The 16,650-nt window shown below is 39.5% G+C and overlaps 1 protein-coding gene across 5 annotated transcripts in view; it reads left to right on the top strand.

Annotated features, from left to right (window-relative positions):
* The window catches only part of trpm3 (transient receptor potential cation channel, subfamily M, member 3), a 178,476-nt gene that overhangs the window by 135,697 nt on the left and 26,129 nt on the right, over window positions 1–16,650 (top strand). For 3 of the 5 annotated variants that reach the window (XM_053480589.1, XM_053480595.1, XM_053480592.1), the window contains exons 10-17: window positions 2,503–2,603; window positions 4,151–4,285; window positions 4,468–4,518; window positions 7,535–7,675; window positions 9,926–9,955; window positions 11,783–12,075; window positions 13,287–13,515; window positions 15,452–15,655. In XM_053480589.1, the coding sequence (XP_053336564.1) occupies window positions 2,503–2,603; window positions 4,151–4,285; window positions 4,468–4,518; window positions 7,535–7,675; window positions 9,926–9,955; window positions 11,783–12,075; window positions 13,287–13,515; window positions 15,452–15,655 (1,184 nt within the window). The remainder of the gene's footprint in view (window positions 1–2,502; window positions 2,604–4,150; window positions 4,286–4,467; window positions 4,519–7,534; window positions 7,676–9,925; window positions 9,956–11,782; window positions 12,076–13,286; window positions 13,516–15,451; window positions 15,656–16,650) is intronic. The other 2 variants (XM_053480591.1, XM_053480593.1) reach the window with 1 other exon arrangement.

Here is a 16,650-nt window from a genome sequence, read left to right as displayed (position 1 = left end):
ATAGCGAAAACAAATGCAGAGAATAGAGAGGACTGGTTGTAAGAGAGAGACAGAGAAAAGAGTCAGCTAGAGAGTGACAAAGGGCAAACTGCTTTGTAGATGGGTGTTATAAATAATGAAGGAGACTTCCTGCTTATCTAGAAGATTTGGAAGGAAAAGTTCTTTAGCAAGAGATTACACTCCTCTGCTCATGATCGATGGGACAGCTCTGGGATGAAGCCATTGCAGCTTGTACTGCATTATTGTATTCACTAACCTGCTTTTAAATAACCTGTGACCAAGAGACACAAGGCACTAAAGAAGACACCCAGAGCCGGTTATCCTTTCCAACTTCCCGAACCTGAAACATTCTGCTATTAAATATTTGGGGTTTCTCATTTCACATTTTTAACATAAAGTTACATCTTAATTTCATAAAGATCATTAGAAGAAGAGTCCTCTCATTCATTCTTCTTTACTGATATTATGCTGACTGATCAAACATTTAATTAATGATTTTAAAAATGGAAATTGTAAGCAAACGACACAATGGCAAGATGGTTAGCACTGCGGCATCACACCCTGAGGGTTGAGGGTTTGATTCCCGCCTCCAGTCTGTGTTTGTGTGTTCTCCCCATGCATTGTGGGTTTCTTCTGGGTAAAACGTGAGATCTTCCCTGAAAGCCTGAAGTAAGTATTTATTTCAATTCCACCACAGGCTTGCACTTATAATCTACACCATGGGCTGTGAAGTTCTGCAATGTACTGTATCTCTGGAACAGCTTTCGCGAAATAGTCTATTGCCACAGCTAACACTGCTACTATTAATGGACCGTGTCTGGAACTCTGAGGCTAATAAAAGCCATTAGATCTGAATAAGCAGCCAAGTGGCTTTGCCTTGAATGATTTATGAAATACAACTCACTTATAGTTCTTTCTTCATGCAAGTTTAAGTTGTTCATGCTTCTATTGTGTCCTGGTGTTATAAATGCACTAGCTCTTAAAAACCACTTAAAGGCAAAGAAGACATCAATTAATTTGTTTCATTTCATTTTTGGCATCCACGTCATATTAATTTCTGCTAACAAATGTCTTAAAGCTTATTACAGATTGTTTTTGGATTTTTGTTGTTTGAAGATCTGTTAAGAACAACTCTCATGTTTCAAGCCTTCAAAGAACAGCAATAAATTATCTTCATCAGCTTGGTTATTATGGATGTGCAGCCAGGAGGAAGAATAGAAATGAGACAAGTTGTTTACACCAAATTTCGACTCTGCCATCTGAATGTCGCAGCAGATATCAAGACTCATCAGACCAGGCAACATCTTTCCAATCTTCTATTGTCCTATTTTGGTCAGCCCGTACAAATTGTAGCCTCAGTTTCATGATGTCAGGTGACAGAAAGTGGCACCTGGTGGGATCTTCTGTTGCTATATCCCATCTGCTTCAAGGTTTGACGTGTTGTGTTTACAGAGTTGCTCTTCGGCATACCTCGGTTGTAACAAGATGTTATTTCGAGTAACTTTTCTATCAGCTTGAACCAGTCTGTTCAGTCTCCTCTGAACTCTCGCATCAACAATGCATTTTTGCCCCAAGATATGGCATCACTGATATTTTCAGACAATTCTCTGTAAACCCTGGAGATGGTTGTACAGTAAGTGAAAATCCCAGTAGATGATCAGGGTCACTTTTCAAAGTCACTTAAATCAGCAGACATGTCTACATGTTTAAATGCATTGAGTTGCTGCCATGTAATTGGCTGATTATACAGTATAGTTGTGTTAACAAGGGCCTGAACAGCTGTATCTAGTTAAGTGGTCGTTAAATGTATAATTAACAATACACGTTAATATATCATTGAAAGACATCTCAGCTCTTTATCTGTCACCCCAACCCTTCTCTGTTATTTGTAAACAGTGTGGGATAAGTACTTGGCCAAACAAATTACAGGCAGCCATGTGTTAAGCAAAATTAAACTTTTATTAAAACCTATATGTGTGCCATAAAGAGCAAAAAAAACGCTTTACTGGTTTGGATAAACTCTGTCCATAATTTCGAATGGTTGGCCCTGTGTCTGTGTACAGTAGATTATAACAAGATTTTATTTATTTTTTTATTGCTAAAAATAAAAAATAATAATAAATAAATAAAATAAAGGCAGCTTTGTTTCTTCTTTTTTTTGAATACATTATTAATTGGATCTTACTGTGGACTCAGTGAAGTGAAACCGTCACAGCTACAGTAAGAGCATCAAGATTGGACATATCATTACATAAAGGAATAAATAAAAAATAAAATAACAAATAGATGAATAAATAACACTGTCAGCTACCGAGCTCGTCTCCTCACAGTATCCTCAAGATAAATACATTCTCACCAAGTGGTCTCTTTTATTACTGTTCTGGATCATTTCACATTGTATCTCATCATGCTCTGTGTATGCGACCAGCACTTGCTTCAGTTTCAGTGTGTTTTCAGTGAGCACTGTCTGTTTCTGTTTTATCTTCTTCTTTCTTCTTCTAGGTGCCAATGCATCAGCCCCAGACCAGTTGAGCCTTGCCCTGGCCTGGAACCGTGTCGACATTGCCCGTAGCCAGATATTCATCTATGGACAACAGTGGCCTGTAGGAAAACCTTTTTTTTTATATTCTAAAGAGATGTCGCAAGATTTAGTAATTTTATCCAATACTAATTCTTTGATTATGTGAGGGGTGTTCAGGTCAAACCAGGACTTCGTGAAAGTCTGAACATCAGGACGTCAGATCAAATTTCTCATAAATCAAGGCATAAAACCAATTAACATTTACAGAAGACTTTCAATCACAGTACAATAATGAGCCTCAGTAAAACAATGGAATGGTGCAAAAGTTGTAAAGAAGAACGTATGTCCATGAATGACAATCCTGGGCTCGAAGCCCACTGCAGTCGTTCCTGTGCACATTGAGTGAGTGAAACACACTCAGAAATAAACAGCTTTGTTTGATTACCAAAGGCATCCTGTTTTTAAAGGACAGGCTCATACTGTCTACTGGCACTGTACAGGAACTGTTACAGGGAGTTATTGAGACATCTTCCATACAGTCCTGATTTCACTCCATTTATGTTTCCAAATGTTAGGGCTATTAAAGGAGTTCCTGGGAGGTCCTCTTTTGATCTCCTTTAAGCAATAGTGAAACACTGAGATAAGTGCATTAGTGTAGCAGGGGATTATATAGAGACATTTTTACGCTGACAACTGTGTTCTGTTATTCTGCACAATTAAATGGTTCCAGTTTGGCTTAAACACCCCTTGTACTTTTCTGTCACGCTATAGTGTTATAAAAATCACTATATATTTACTCCACAGTATAACGATCACTAGTTATTAGTACTGTACATGTCTATTTATAATTCATATAATCTATTTAAGGGCATTTTTTTTTATCCAAATGAGTTGGGTATTCTTATGGGCATCAACCACGGCGCTCTCAATTTCTTGAGAGGAGTTAATTAATTTTTATAACTAATATAACAATTTTATATAAAACAAAAACATATTTGATATGATGTCTTCTGCAATCTAGTATTTCTTCAATATTTATGGAAGGAGTCTCCAGTGAAAGCATTTTGTAACAGGTTTTTTTACATGGTAGTGTCATCAGGACAAAGAACTTTTGGAGTCAAATTTTCCCTGGCTGTAGAACATTAAAAAAGACAAATATAGTATTTTTTTTTTTAATAATCTGATAATCAGTGCTGCAAATGGACACCCTCAAACTACCCTCAGACTTTAAAAAACAAATCACTGCACCCAGTTCCATCCCTAATCACCAGTGGATCCAGTTTTGCTTGCACCAGACTTACAAATGAACTGATGTAACAGGTTCACATCTGCACAGCAGTGACATTCAGTAGCCCTGAATGGAAAGCACTGATAAACCAGTGTGGCCAACAGAGGTTTTTAGTGTGGATCATTTTTAACTCACTCTCATAAGTTATTTTTGTGGACATTCAAGAAAAAAAAGTATTCTGTCATTTTTTAAACAAATAAAAAAATGTCATTCCTGCAGTACAGTATAAGAGGAATAAAACACTTTAAGACAGGTTATTATTTAAAAATACCTTCAATCCTTACTAACGCTGATGTTTACCACCAAGCAGTGTGTGATGCAGAGTGTGTATTGTGTTTCAGGTGGGTTCCCTAGAGCAAGCCATGCTAGATGCCTTAGTGCTGGACCGTGTGGATTTCGTGAAGCTGCTGATTGAGAACGGTGTGAGCATGCACCGGTTCCTCACACTCTCCCGGCTAGAGGAGCTCTACAACACGGTAATTCATACACTCCTGTATTTTCAGTTGGGTGATTCCCAAATAAGACGAGGGTAAATAGAGCATTATTCTACTGATCCATTTGTTGAAAGCTATAAAGATTTTTACTGAGACTGCAATGTATTTTGTCTTTCTTGCAACAATTCCTAAGGCAATGTGTGTTTGTTTTTCACTTGCAACAGAGGCACGGACCATCCAACACACTGTACCATCTTGTCCGAGATGTAAAAAAGGTAAGACTTCTCAATGCATGCTTGTGTGTGTGTTAAAAGGAGAATTTGTAAGAATGCCTGTGCGTGCCTGAGTGTGTGTGTGTGTGTGTGTGTGTTTATGTATGTTAAGTGCAGGTGGTAGAATAGGACATACAGTAGCACAGATTAGATTTTTTTTGTGTGTCTTTGGTGTGCGCAGTAGTCGATCCGCCAAGTTTAATTCCCAGCTGCATTGTCTAAGTAGACACCTTTTCTGTCTCTGTACCTATTTTTTAAGCTATCGGCCTTAGCTTATTAAGCAGTTTTTTTTCTGCCTATTTGTCTTTCCAAACTGGAGAAACCTATTCTATGGTTGCTAACATTGTCTGTGTTTGTTCATGTGATCATTTGTATGGGAATCTTCAGTACATGTAGTGTCACTTGTTGTAGTACATGAAGAGGCTGCAAAGAGGCAAAGTCCGCACTAACCTGAATGAATTTGCAAACATCTTGTTGTTTCGTTATTTATTTATCCATCTTTTGTTACACCTTGCTATGTCAAAAATTGTGACATGAGTGTTTGTGCTTTTCACAATCCCATGTTTGAATACGTTGTTACTGACCCTATGATACACACTAGGGGTATAATGCAATGTACAGTAATGGCCTGGTGTATTGTGTATTTTTATCAGTTTACCATTCCAAATACGCTTATAACACTGTCACAGTAAAAAAAGATTGTGATTAATGGAGGAAAATGCTCTACAAGTAACACTAACTGTAGATACAAGCTGATAAGAGCCTGGAACAGACACTGAAGCAAAAACTTGAGCAGCCTTCACAGGCATAAGAACTTGAGTAACATCCAATTCTTAATGCATGCAATTCATAACAGCTTTAACTCTTGTGGGGAAGCTTTCCAAAAGGTTTAGGAGTGTGTTTATATATATATATATATATATATATATATATATATATATATATATATATATATATATATATATACAAATGCACTTCTGGAATTATATTTATTTATTTATTTATATATATATATATATATATATATATATATATATATATATATATATATATATATATATAATATTAAATATAAAAAATATAAATAAATAAGAATATAATTCCAGAAGTGCATTTGTGAGATGAGACACTGATGTTAGACGAGAAGCAGCTCTTTACTAATTAGTCTAATTCATCCCAAAGGTCTGGACCTTGCTTTGTGCACTGGTGCGCAGTCATGTTGGAACAGGAAGTGGCCATCCCCAAACCTTTTCTACAAAATTGGGAGCATGAAATTGTTCAAAATGTCTTGGTACCTCACACCAGTTCCAACATGACTGCTCACCAGTGCACAAAGCAAGGTCCATAAAGATATGGATGAGCGAGTTTGATGTGAACTTGACTGGCCTGCACAGAGTCCTGACCTCAACCCTATAGAATATATTTGGGATAAATAAGGTCAGAAATCGCAGGTCATGCCTTCTCGTCCAACATCAATGTCCGACCTCGCAAATTGGATTAAGAACTGGATGTTACTCAAGTTCACATGCATGTGAAGGTAGGCGAGCGAATATTTTTGGCAATATAGTATATATTAATACACTCAGGCCTGAGAATGTAGTGGCATTTACGGACAGTATATGCTTGGGACTCCTGGGCCATTTGGTCCAAGCCTACAGAGGAAACAAGCTCTTTCCAAAAAAATAAAAAATCCCAACCTATTCCAATGTAAAAGTCTGTTAAAGCTTCACACATTTGGTACACACATATTTGAATATCCATGCTGTTGAAGGTCAACAGCACATCAAGGCTCTCTCAGGGTTATTATGATAGCAGAGCACGTTTTCTAAAGGAAATGGGAGTGGCTATGGGCTGGCATATTAATAAAGCAGTAACAACTACAGGCTTGCAAAACTACTTGCATAGTTGCAGTATCTGTTGCCTAATCCCAAGCTCTCTCTCTCTCTCTCTCTCTCTCAGTGAGCCATTAAGGTAAATTTAGTTGTTTAGAAAAACACAGTGACGTCTAATACAAAAGCTCCAAAGAACCCCCAGAAATTCCCCTACTAAATCCTAGAGCAGGGCAACAGTGAGTTGATGAGGGATAATCAATGCTCTAACCTCCCCATGGCTTTCTTAATTTCTCCATTGTCCTGATCAATACCGAATTCTTTCCCCTGAGACAATAACTCTAGCAGTAGTCTACTGTAGGTACTAGGATATAAAGTAAGTGATGAGTATTTTTAATAGCATATGGTTTTTGGATATGGATTTTGGATATGGTTAAAATACATTGAGTAATAAGGACTATTGAAATTATTTCGAAGAGATGGGTACTTACAATGACCACAAGGTGAGTTCAGGGCACACGTTTGGAAGAGGTAGACAAGAAGCCTGGTGTGACATCTTGGCACTGATTGGATGCAGATCTCATTAATATTAGCCCAACCGATGGTCCAATTGCTTGGTCCAACGTGCCAGGTTGTTAGAACAATGCATCATTTGGAATAATGATAGTAAAAGGCCAGATGAGTTCAATAAACCATAATCTACAAATGCTCTTTTAGCATGAAGGTCTTAGTGAGCTGCTGGCAGACACTACAGAGCGTCGTGAAATTAGTGTTTCAGTGTGGTTTGTCCATACACGAGGTCTTGGTGTTGTCGCTCACTGTGTATTAGCAGGGTGTTGGGTGTTTTTCTCTTTTCTATTTTAGTTGTTGTTGTATTACTGGCATACCAATGTTTTAGTCTGTGTTCCTTTCCGAATCCCACCCGTGCAATCCTGTCTCACTTACCTTGTGTGTTCTTTCCAAGCAAGAATATCCAGGGTTCAGTTGGATCTACCTCAAGGTGAATCAGCCAGTCACTTCTTTTCATAGTCTCTTTTAGCATTATGTCAGTGTCTGTTTATGTCTGTATGTGAGGATGTGTGTGAGTAGCACGAATGAGCAAATTCTGTCTGACATTTCTTACTTTTTAGCCAACATTTGTCGAGGGTGCATGCACAAGTAACACTATAACTACTGTCTTTCCCCTCCAGGGTAACCTGCCACCTGACTACCGCATCAGTCTGATTGACATTGGATTAGTCATTGAGTACCTAATGGGCGGAGCCTACCGATGCAACTACACAAGAAAAAGATTCCGAACGCTCTACCATAACTTGTTTGGGCCTAAAAGGGTAGGGGACTTAATTATTAATAAATATTTTCTTTTATGATGCCATACCCATCAGTAGTTGCAAGCCAAGTAGCCAAACATCAACCATACTCCCTGGGTATCCCATTCAATCACAGTGACAAAAGTCAATCATGGGCATCTGTGAACTTATATGGAAAAGCTGAGATACTGGTTTCCTTCGAGTATGGTACGCTGTCCTATGACACAGCATCGGCAGCAGTTCAAAGACATGCAGTTGGCTGGTGTTGTGAGTCTCGGGGGAAGCATGTGTTAGCCTTTACCTTCCGCAAAGGAGGTTCCTGACTGGCTTGTGGAAATTGTGGACAGATTAACTTAATATGGAGAAAATGGAGGAAAGCGTTTAAAAGGATAATAAAAAAGCATTTTACAAGAGAGTAGAAATATATATATATATATATATATATATATATATATATATATATATATATATATATATATATATATATATATATATAAGCAAAGGGTTCATCATTTCACTCATTAACTGTTTATCCTGATCATGATGGTTCCAGGGCCTATCCCAGTATACACCCTGGTACTGTACATCTATGGCCACAAGCATATATGCATGTTTACCTGCTCATTCACAACTATGTGCAAATTATTTTAGCGAAAACATACTCAAGCAAGTGATGAGAAAGGTGGGAGAAAACTGGAGGACTAAACGTGTACAGTACCTGAAATTCCTGCCAAATGTGGGATTTTACAGATTGTATCAAAGTAACCATTGAAACTTGCTTGAACAAATTTGTGTTCAAAATCTACTAGTGCCTGCACCACTTTATTGCATACTAAACCATTTATTCTATTTGCTTCAGGAAATGAGCAGACTGAAATATTGAGCTAATATTGATCTGTGATAAAGTGGAAGACGGTTATTTACTCTGTACTCCAAGTACTTGAGTTTAAAAGAGAGTTTTGTAAAAAAAAAAGAAAAAAAGAAAATGATGTGCCTCTACCAGAGCAGAAGGTGAATATTATCTCGTGTTTGTTTGTGCTGACCAAAGTGAGAAAGTATATAAGATATGTAAACAACTGAAGGTAGGTTATAGATCTAATTAATAAATTCTGAACCACTGGGGTTAAAGATGATGAGGTTCACATAAAGAAGATAAAACACCCAATTGATCCATAGCCACAATGGTATTTGGATGTTTTTATGGCCGAGATGTACTTTGCACTGGAGTCATATAAGAAGATTTAGGTTAAGAATGATCAGCCATAACATTAAAACCACTAAGAGGTGAAATTAATTACATTGCTTATTCTGTCAAGGGGTGAGATACAGTGGGACAGTTTGGCAGTGGGTGAACAGTGGGTACATAAAAATTAAAGCAGAAAAGCATAAGAATCTGAGTGACTCTGACAAGAGCCAAATAGTGATGGCTAGACTACTGTGTTAGAGCAACTCCAACCAGCAGGTTGTTTGGAGTGTTCCCAGTATGAGGTGGTTGTGTACCAAAAGGCATCCAAAGAAGGAGAGAGAGAGAGAGAGAGAGAGAAGGAGAAAGAGAGATGCTTACTGTTCCTGGGGAAGAGCTGGCACCAGGATGCACTGTGGGTAGAAGCCAAGTTGGTGGAGGTGGAGGCAATGTGATGCCTTGAACAATGTTCTCCTGGGAAACCTTGGGTCCTGACATTTATATGACACCTTCGCTGCAACAGTATTCCTGAATTTCTGTGGGCTCTTTCACCAGGAAAATGCTACTTGCCAGACAGCAAAAACAAAAGCAAAGTTTATTTGAGAAACATGACAAAGAGTCTATGATGTTGACTTGGCCATAGATCTCAATCACCTCAAGCACTTGTAGGACCATGCTTCTGATCCATTTCAACTTTCAGCACTTAAAACATCTGCTGCTAACATCTTGGTCCCAGATACCAAAACATACCTTGTTTGGATGGACCTAAACAAAATTAGGCAGATGGTTTTAATATTATGGCTGATTGGTGTGTACTGACACTGTGAGACAAAAGGTAAAGCCCAAAATAGCTGTAATGGGATGGGCAGTGAAGCGACAAAGCTGCTCCAGATTTGTTGCTTATCTGATCAATATGCATAAAGCACCTGCTAAAGAGATACACCTCACTTGAGACCTCACACACCAGTCCTTAGGACTGCCCTAGTGCATGTGTTGGACATGTATCTGCTTATGAACATGTCATTTAAGTGTGCAAAAAGCATTTCATGCTCTTCCTAAATGTCACTTTTTCTCGCCGTTATTTTCAGCCAAAGGCCCTGAAGCTGCTTGGAATGGAGGTGAGTGTATGATTTTTATAGAGTGTATAATGTTGACTAGGCAAACAATGTGATATTTGTCATGTTTTCTGTTTAAAAACCAGAAAATATGACACTGTTTGTAACCAGACATTTTATCCTGCATGTAGTTCAGATTTTTCTTGAGTAGAAGGGACTGGGACTGAATTTTTAAATAGCATCTAGTCCACTGTCTTTATAGACAAGCTGCAAAAGAATGAGGCATAGAAAATACAGACTGAATGCTGAAGTCATCATCTGAATGCTGAAGTCATATCTTGCAAAATAAAATGAAGAAACACCTTGAAAATAATTTAAATAAATTAAATCTAAAAGCACAAATACATGTGTTGCTCATTTTATGTATTTGTAGAATTACAGTAGGTTAAATTACATTTTAATTCTAGTTATGTTTCACTATGTACTTGATTTTGACTTTTGCTCTACACTACGATTTCACTTAACTGCCACCGATTAGTCCAAACATGCCTTATGTTCTAATGTCACCTTTCAGGTCCAAGGTATTAAACACAGTACATACAGTGAGGCAAAAAAGTATTTAGTCAGTCACCACTTGTGCAAGTTCTTCCGCGTAAAAAGATGTAAAATTTTATCATAGGTATACCTCAACTATGAGAGACAAAATTAGGGGGGAAAAAAATCCAGAAAATCACATTGTAGGAATTTTTAAGAAATTATGTGCAAATTGTGGTGGAAAATAAATATTTGCTCACCTACAAACAAGCAAAATTTCTGGCTCTAACAGACCTGTAATTTCTTCTTTAAGAGGCTCCTCTGTCCTCCACTCGTTACCTGTATTAATCGCATCTGTTATCACAATAAAAGACTAAATCTGCAATTGGTAAGCAGCTTGGTGTAAAGAAATCAACTGTGTAAGCAATTATTAGAAAATGAAAGACATACAAGACCACTGATGATCTCCTTCAATCTGGGGCTCCATGAAGATCTCACCTCTGTGGGGTCAAAAAGATCACAAGAACTGTGAGCAAAAGTCCCAGAACCACATGGGGGACCTATTAAGTGACCTGCAGAGAGCTGGCTACTATCAGTAAGACACTGCGCCACCAGGGACTCAAATCCTGCAGTGTCAGACGTGTCCCCCTGCTTAAGCCAGTACATGTCCAGGCACATCTGAAGTTTGCTTAGAGAGCATTTGGATGATCCAGAAGAGTATTGGGAGAATATTATATGGTCAGATAAAACCAAAATGGAACTTCGTGTTTGGAGGAGAAAGAATGCTGAGTTGCATCCAAAGAACACCATACCCAGTGTGAAGCATGGGGGTGGAAACATCATGCTTTGGGGATTTTTCTTCGGCAAAGGGCAACGAAGGAGTGACTTCGTAAGAAGCATTTTAAGGTCCTGAAGTGGCCTAGCCAGTCTCCAGATCTCAACCCCATAGAAAATCTTTGGAGAAAAAACCGTGTTGCCCAGCGACAGCCCCAAAACCTCACTGCTCTAGAAGAGATCTGCATGGAGGAATGGGCCAAAATACCAGCAACAGTGAGTGAAAACCTTGTTAAGACTTACAGAAAACGTTTGACCTCTGTCATTGCCAACAAAGGGTATATAACAAAGTATTGAGAAAGTATTAAAATTTTGTTATATATATATATATATATAGTCTTGCATAGTTGAGGTATACCTATGATGAAAATGACAGGCCTCTCTCATCTTTTTAAGTGGGAGAACTTGCACAATTGGTGGCTGACTAAATACTTTTTTGCCCCACTGTATAGTACCCTAAAATTACTGTATAGAGGAACAGTGTGTAGTGTAATAGTACTCTTAAATTCCTTGCTGAGACAGGATGACATGCCAATCCGGCGAGGGCGGCAGAAGACAACGAAGAAACGAGAGGAGGAGGTTGACATCGATCTGGATGACCCTGAAATCAACCACTTCCCTTTCCCCTTCCATGAACTGATGGTGTGGGCAGTGTTAATGAAGAGACAGAAGATGGCGCTGTTCTTCTGGCAGCATGGCGAGGAGGCAATGGCCAAGGCGTTGGTGGCATGCAAGCTGTGCAAGGCCATGGCTCATGAAGCTTCAGAGAATGACATGGTCGATGACATCTCTCAGGAGCTCAACCACAACTCCAGGTGCCTGAGTGGATTTGCAAAAGCAGAAAAGTTGGCCTGTTGGTTCTTTGTCCCTTTTTTCCAGATGGGGGTCTGCTGTATGTGTCAGTAATCTAGTCTTGTTTCTTAATTTTATTTGCGATCCTTTCCTTGTCAAGGGTTTTTCATCGCTATGTTTTAACAAAACTTTTATTTCTAAGTAACACCCATATCTTCATCTTATAACACCAACCTCTTAACACACCTTTCTTCTCCACATATCATCTTTATTATACCAAGAATTTACCTAATTTGTCTGTAACCCTTGGCTTGGTTGGGGTCTGTTACAAATCTGCCCACTCAGTGGTGTAACGTTCTTTGGTCCAAACTCTTTCAATTTGCCTTTGTGATTAATAAATTACCAAATATAGGTAACAGCAACTGAGTTACTGTATTCAGATACTTTTTTAGATATCCAGTTTGACAGATTTCACAATTGCCACTGAATTGTGCCACCTTCACCATGTCCATATGTTTTCAATGTACCACCTTGCTAATGTTCACAGACTAATAAAAGACAACACTTTTTTATATAAATGTAGATTGATCAGTCATAACATTAAAACCACCTGTCTAGGCATTGACTCCATGAGACTCCAGAAGATGTGCTGTGGTAAGTCCTGTAAACTGGGGACTGTAAACTGTCCATATAAGACATATTTGTCCAGTATGCCCGATAGATATTTGATCAGATTGGAACAAGTCAGTCTGCAACAGTATTTAGGTAGGTGGTAGATGTTAAAGAAACATTCTAATGAATGGGCCCAAAGTCTCCCAGCAGAACATAGGAGTACATGGCCTATAGAAGTTCTCCAGGACTGGAATTGAGAACCACTGATCTAGGTACTGTATCACAAACTGGCCCCTGTTAAAGTTTTTCAGATCCTAATTTCAAAACATCAACTTCACAAAATTACTTCACTTGCTGCCTGCTTTATCCTATGCCTTGACAGGTGCCTCTGGAATGTGATAATCAATGCTATTTACATCACCCCCCAGTGGTCCTAACATTGTGGCTGATCAGTGTATATATGTGTAAATCACATTCTGTTTGTTCTGTAGCTTGTCCATTTTAAATTCATTTCACATCTAATTTACACCTTGGTCTTGGTGTTGAATGTATGTTCAGACATGCAATTGTCTGTCACCTTGGCTTACATCGACTTATCTTCTACAATGTTGTTCTCTCTTAGGGAGTTTGGCCAGCTGGCGGTGGAGCTTCTGGACCAGTCCTACAAGCAGGATGAGCAGATGGCCATGAAGCTGCTTACCTATGAACTAAAGAACTGGAGCAATGCCACCTGCTTGCAGCTGGCTGTAGCTGCCAAGCATCGCGATTTCATTGCCCACACCTGCAGCCAGATGTTGCTCACCGACATGTGGATGGGGCGGCTTCGCATGCGCAAAAACTCTGGCCTTAAGGTTCCAGTTTAAGTCTTTATAAAAATGTTCAGAGGTCATACCAAATGACATCATGACTGGAGTAGTGGCTGACTTCTATTTCTGAACATGTTTAAACAGATATCTACATTTAGGTATAGCAAGTTTTAAAAAAACATTCCCTTATGGGAAATATGGGAGATATTTCTGTTTCAGTCAAAGAAGCTGTTAGACAATTCAACAGCTACTTTTTATATTACTGTAGCGGTTTCAACCCTTGTGCACGGGTGGCACCACAGACACACAGTCACGAGGCGAGGTCTTACACGCTTCACTTTTATAATGTGGAAAAAGCCCAAGGTCCATTACCATCGATTATCACCAGCCGGCCTGACCTGGTGGCCTCGTCACCTATGTAGGGAGTCTACTGAGTGAGCGAGGAGCGATAATAAATTGAGGCACACGCCCATCACAGCTGGCACTGCCTATCCATGAGTAAGACCTCAGCCTTGTTTGGGACTTAACTCAAGGTCTGTGGCAGGTGCCCCCATACCTGCATTCTCCACCAGTGTAATAGGTTTGAACCTTGTGCATGGGTGGCATCACAAACACACAGACAAGGTCTTATGGAAAAAGGAGAATTTATTGGGAATTATGGGAAAGGAAAGGGTTAAAGAGGGGTGAAATGGAAAAGGGAGGAAAGAAGTGAAGGTGTGCATGTGCAGGTCCAGTGGCAGTGCACAGCTGGCATGCATGCACATGGCTGGCAAAAGGCGGCGGTGGACAGACTGGAAAGATGGAGCACGCGGTGGTACCTCTCATACATGCTTCTATGACAACAACCTCTCCCCCTGACATGAGCCACGACCAACCCCATCCCGGCCACAGGTGGGAGTCTTTCCTGGACGGTCCGTCGGTTTTCCCGGCTGGGATCAGGGGCCTTAACGTAGTCCTCGTAGCACCCTTTTCCTCGTCGACCTCGAGCAGCTCTTTCCCGCGCTGTCCTTTCGGGGAGATCAAAGGGTGGCATTCCGGTTACATTGCCCAGTTTGAGTGCCACTCTCTGCAGTTCCACTGCGCAACCTCTGACTGAATTCCGCGCATCTTATCAAATCGCTCTCGGAATTGTTTTGCCACCTTTTTCTTTCTCCATCGAGAGCCAGGGGTAGCTCAGTGGTTAAGGCATTGGACTACCGTTTGGAAGAACCCAGGTTCAAACCCCACAACCACCAAGTTTCCACTGTTGGGCCCTTGAGCAAGGCCCTTAACCCTTAACTGCTCAGATGTGTAATGAGATAAAAAAAAATGTAAGTTGCTTTGGATAAGAGCGCTGCCAAATGTAAGTCAAGAGCTTTTTAGGTCTTAGAAAGTCTTTGTCATCCTAATGGCACTTCAGAGTAGCCAATCCACATACCTCCATGTTTTAGCGAGAGTAAGAAAAAAATTCCACACAGCCATTAACCAGAACTAACTTAGTATTGAACCCTTGAGCTTTGAGATAGAATTGCCAACTACTCCACCACTGTCCCACTTTGTGCTAGAGAGTTATTTATACTTTTTTCCTTGTATGTCTGATTTTTATGCTGGTACCTTAAAGTATGTTTGAACCTCGGACAGTTTTAAATGTTAGCTGTTCTAGCCATGTTGAGAGAAAGTAGAGAGGTGTTTTTTAATATTAATCAATCAATCCATCAATCAACATTTATTTTTATAGCACCTTACAGCAACCTAAGTTAAACAAAGTTGCTTCACAGCAATTCAATTTTGAGTGTTATTATTAAAACAAAATAACAAAAATAGATTAATAGGTATTGCTTTCTAAAACAATTCACAATCTTTGGCAGGTAGATAGAACTATTCTGTATTTACTAAATCCTTCTACGGGGCAAGATGAAATCTTTTTCCTAAGGGTTTGTATCACATTCTTTGGATGCACAGATGGCTTAACGCATATGGGTGTGTGCTTTCACTTCTCCAGGTGATTCTGGGCCTATTGCTGCCCCCATCTATCCTGAGTCTGGAGTTTAAGAACAAAGATGAGATGTCATACATGCCTCAGGAGCAGGAGGCCTACCTGCAGGAGAAGGATTCGGATGAGGCTGACAAGCCAGCCAAGGACAAGGACGAGGAGGACATGGAGTTCACCGTAAGAGCATACTGTGAGGCGCAGTACAACTCCGTGGTGAGAGCACCCACCTTAGCTCCGTTCTTTAGCCTGTAGTCCAGCACACACACACCCGACATAATGCCGCTGAAGATGTCCTGCCCCCAAAATTTGGCCTCCTAACCCTTTGCTATTTTTCCAATCCATGGCTACTGCCCTTTAAAAATAGTGTATGTCCCAACCCTTTCTTTCCCCACTGCTTCTCCCCCTTTTCCTCGTTGTCCTAGCAAAGATGTGTGGTCGTGGAGTTGTAGCGTGTCTCTGTGTGTATGTTTGTCTTTTGGTGTGTCTGTCTTCGTCTTCTTTTTGTCTCTTTCTTTTAGCGACGGTCTCATCTGAAGTACGGTACTGTGACGGATTGCTGCCTGTTCCTCTCTCATTAACCACGGTCCTGTCATTTCTGCTCGTGTTATGCGAATGTGCTCTTTATTGCATTCCCAAAACAAACCTTTTGAGCAAGCTTCTTAGTAAAAAAGCACCCTTGCTTTTCTCTTTATTCACACATCTGATCTCTTTCTTGTCATGACTGCATTCAAAGGATAAGTCATCCCAAATGAGCCATAAGAAATGAAATGCAGAAACAGTAGATGACACGGTCTTTTGCTGAAGTAGGTTCTAGCTCATGCTGATGATATGAAGCCCCATGTTGGGTAAAAAAAAAAACACTGCTTGGTCTTCTTCATAATTAATAAATTTTAATAAGTAACTGTGAAAAAAATACTACTTAAAACTTAAGCTAGCTAACATTAATCAAAAGATCAAGTTAATATGTCAATAAGTTAATTCACAGTATAGAATCTCCATTCAACTTGTTGCTTTAACCGACATAGGGCTTGGTAAGTAAGGCTACAGCTAGATGCTGCTACTATAACCATCTTTATTTTATTTTATTCATTTACTTTCAACCAGATGTATATTTGTATTCCGGTGACATTGTTAACCTCTGCTCTGCAGTTCATATTCCCACTTGCTACTATGAATCTTTCATAGATTTATAAGGTTATGGCAACAAT

The sequence above is a fragment of the Clarias gariepinus genome, chromosome 21 (assembly GCF_024256425.1).
Source record: "Clarias gariepinus isolate MV-2021 ecotype Netherlands chromosome 21, CGAR_prim_01v2, whole genome shotgun sequence".
Taxonomy (NCBI): domain Eukaryota; kingdom Metazoa; phylum Chordata; class Actinopteri; order Siluriformes; family Clariidae; genus Clarias; species Clarias gariepinus.
This window is presented reverse-complemented; position numbering and strand designations above follow the sequence as displayed.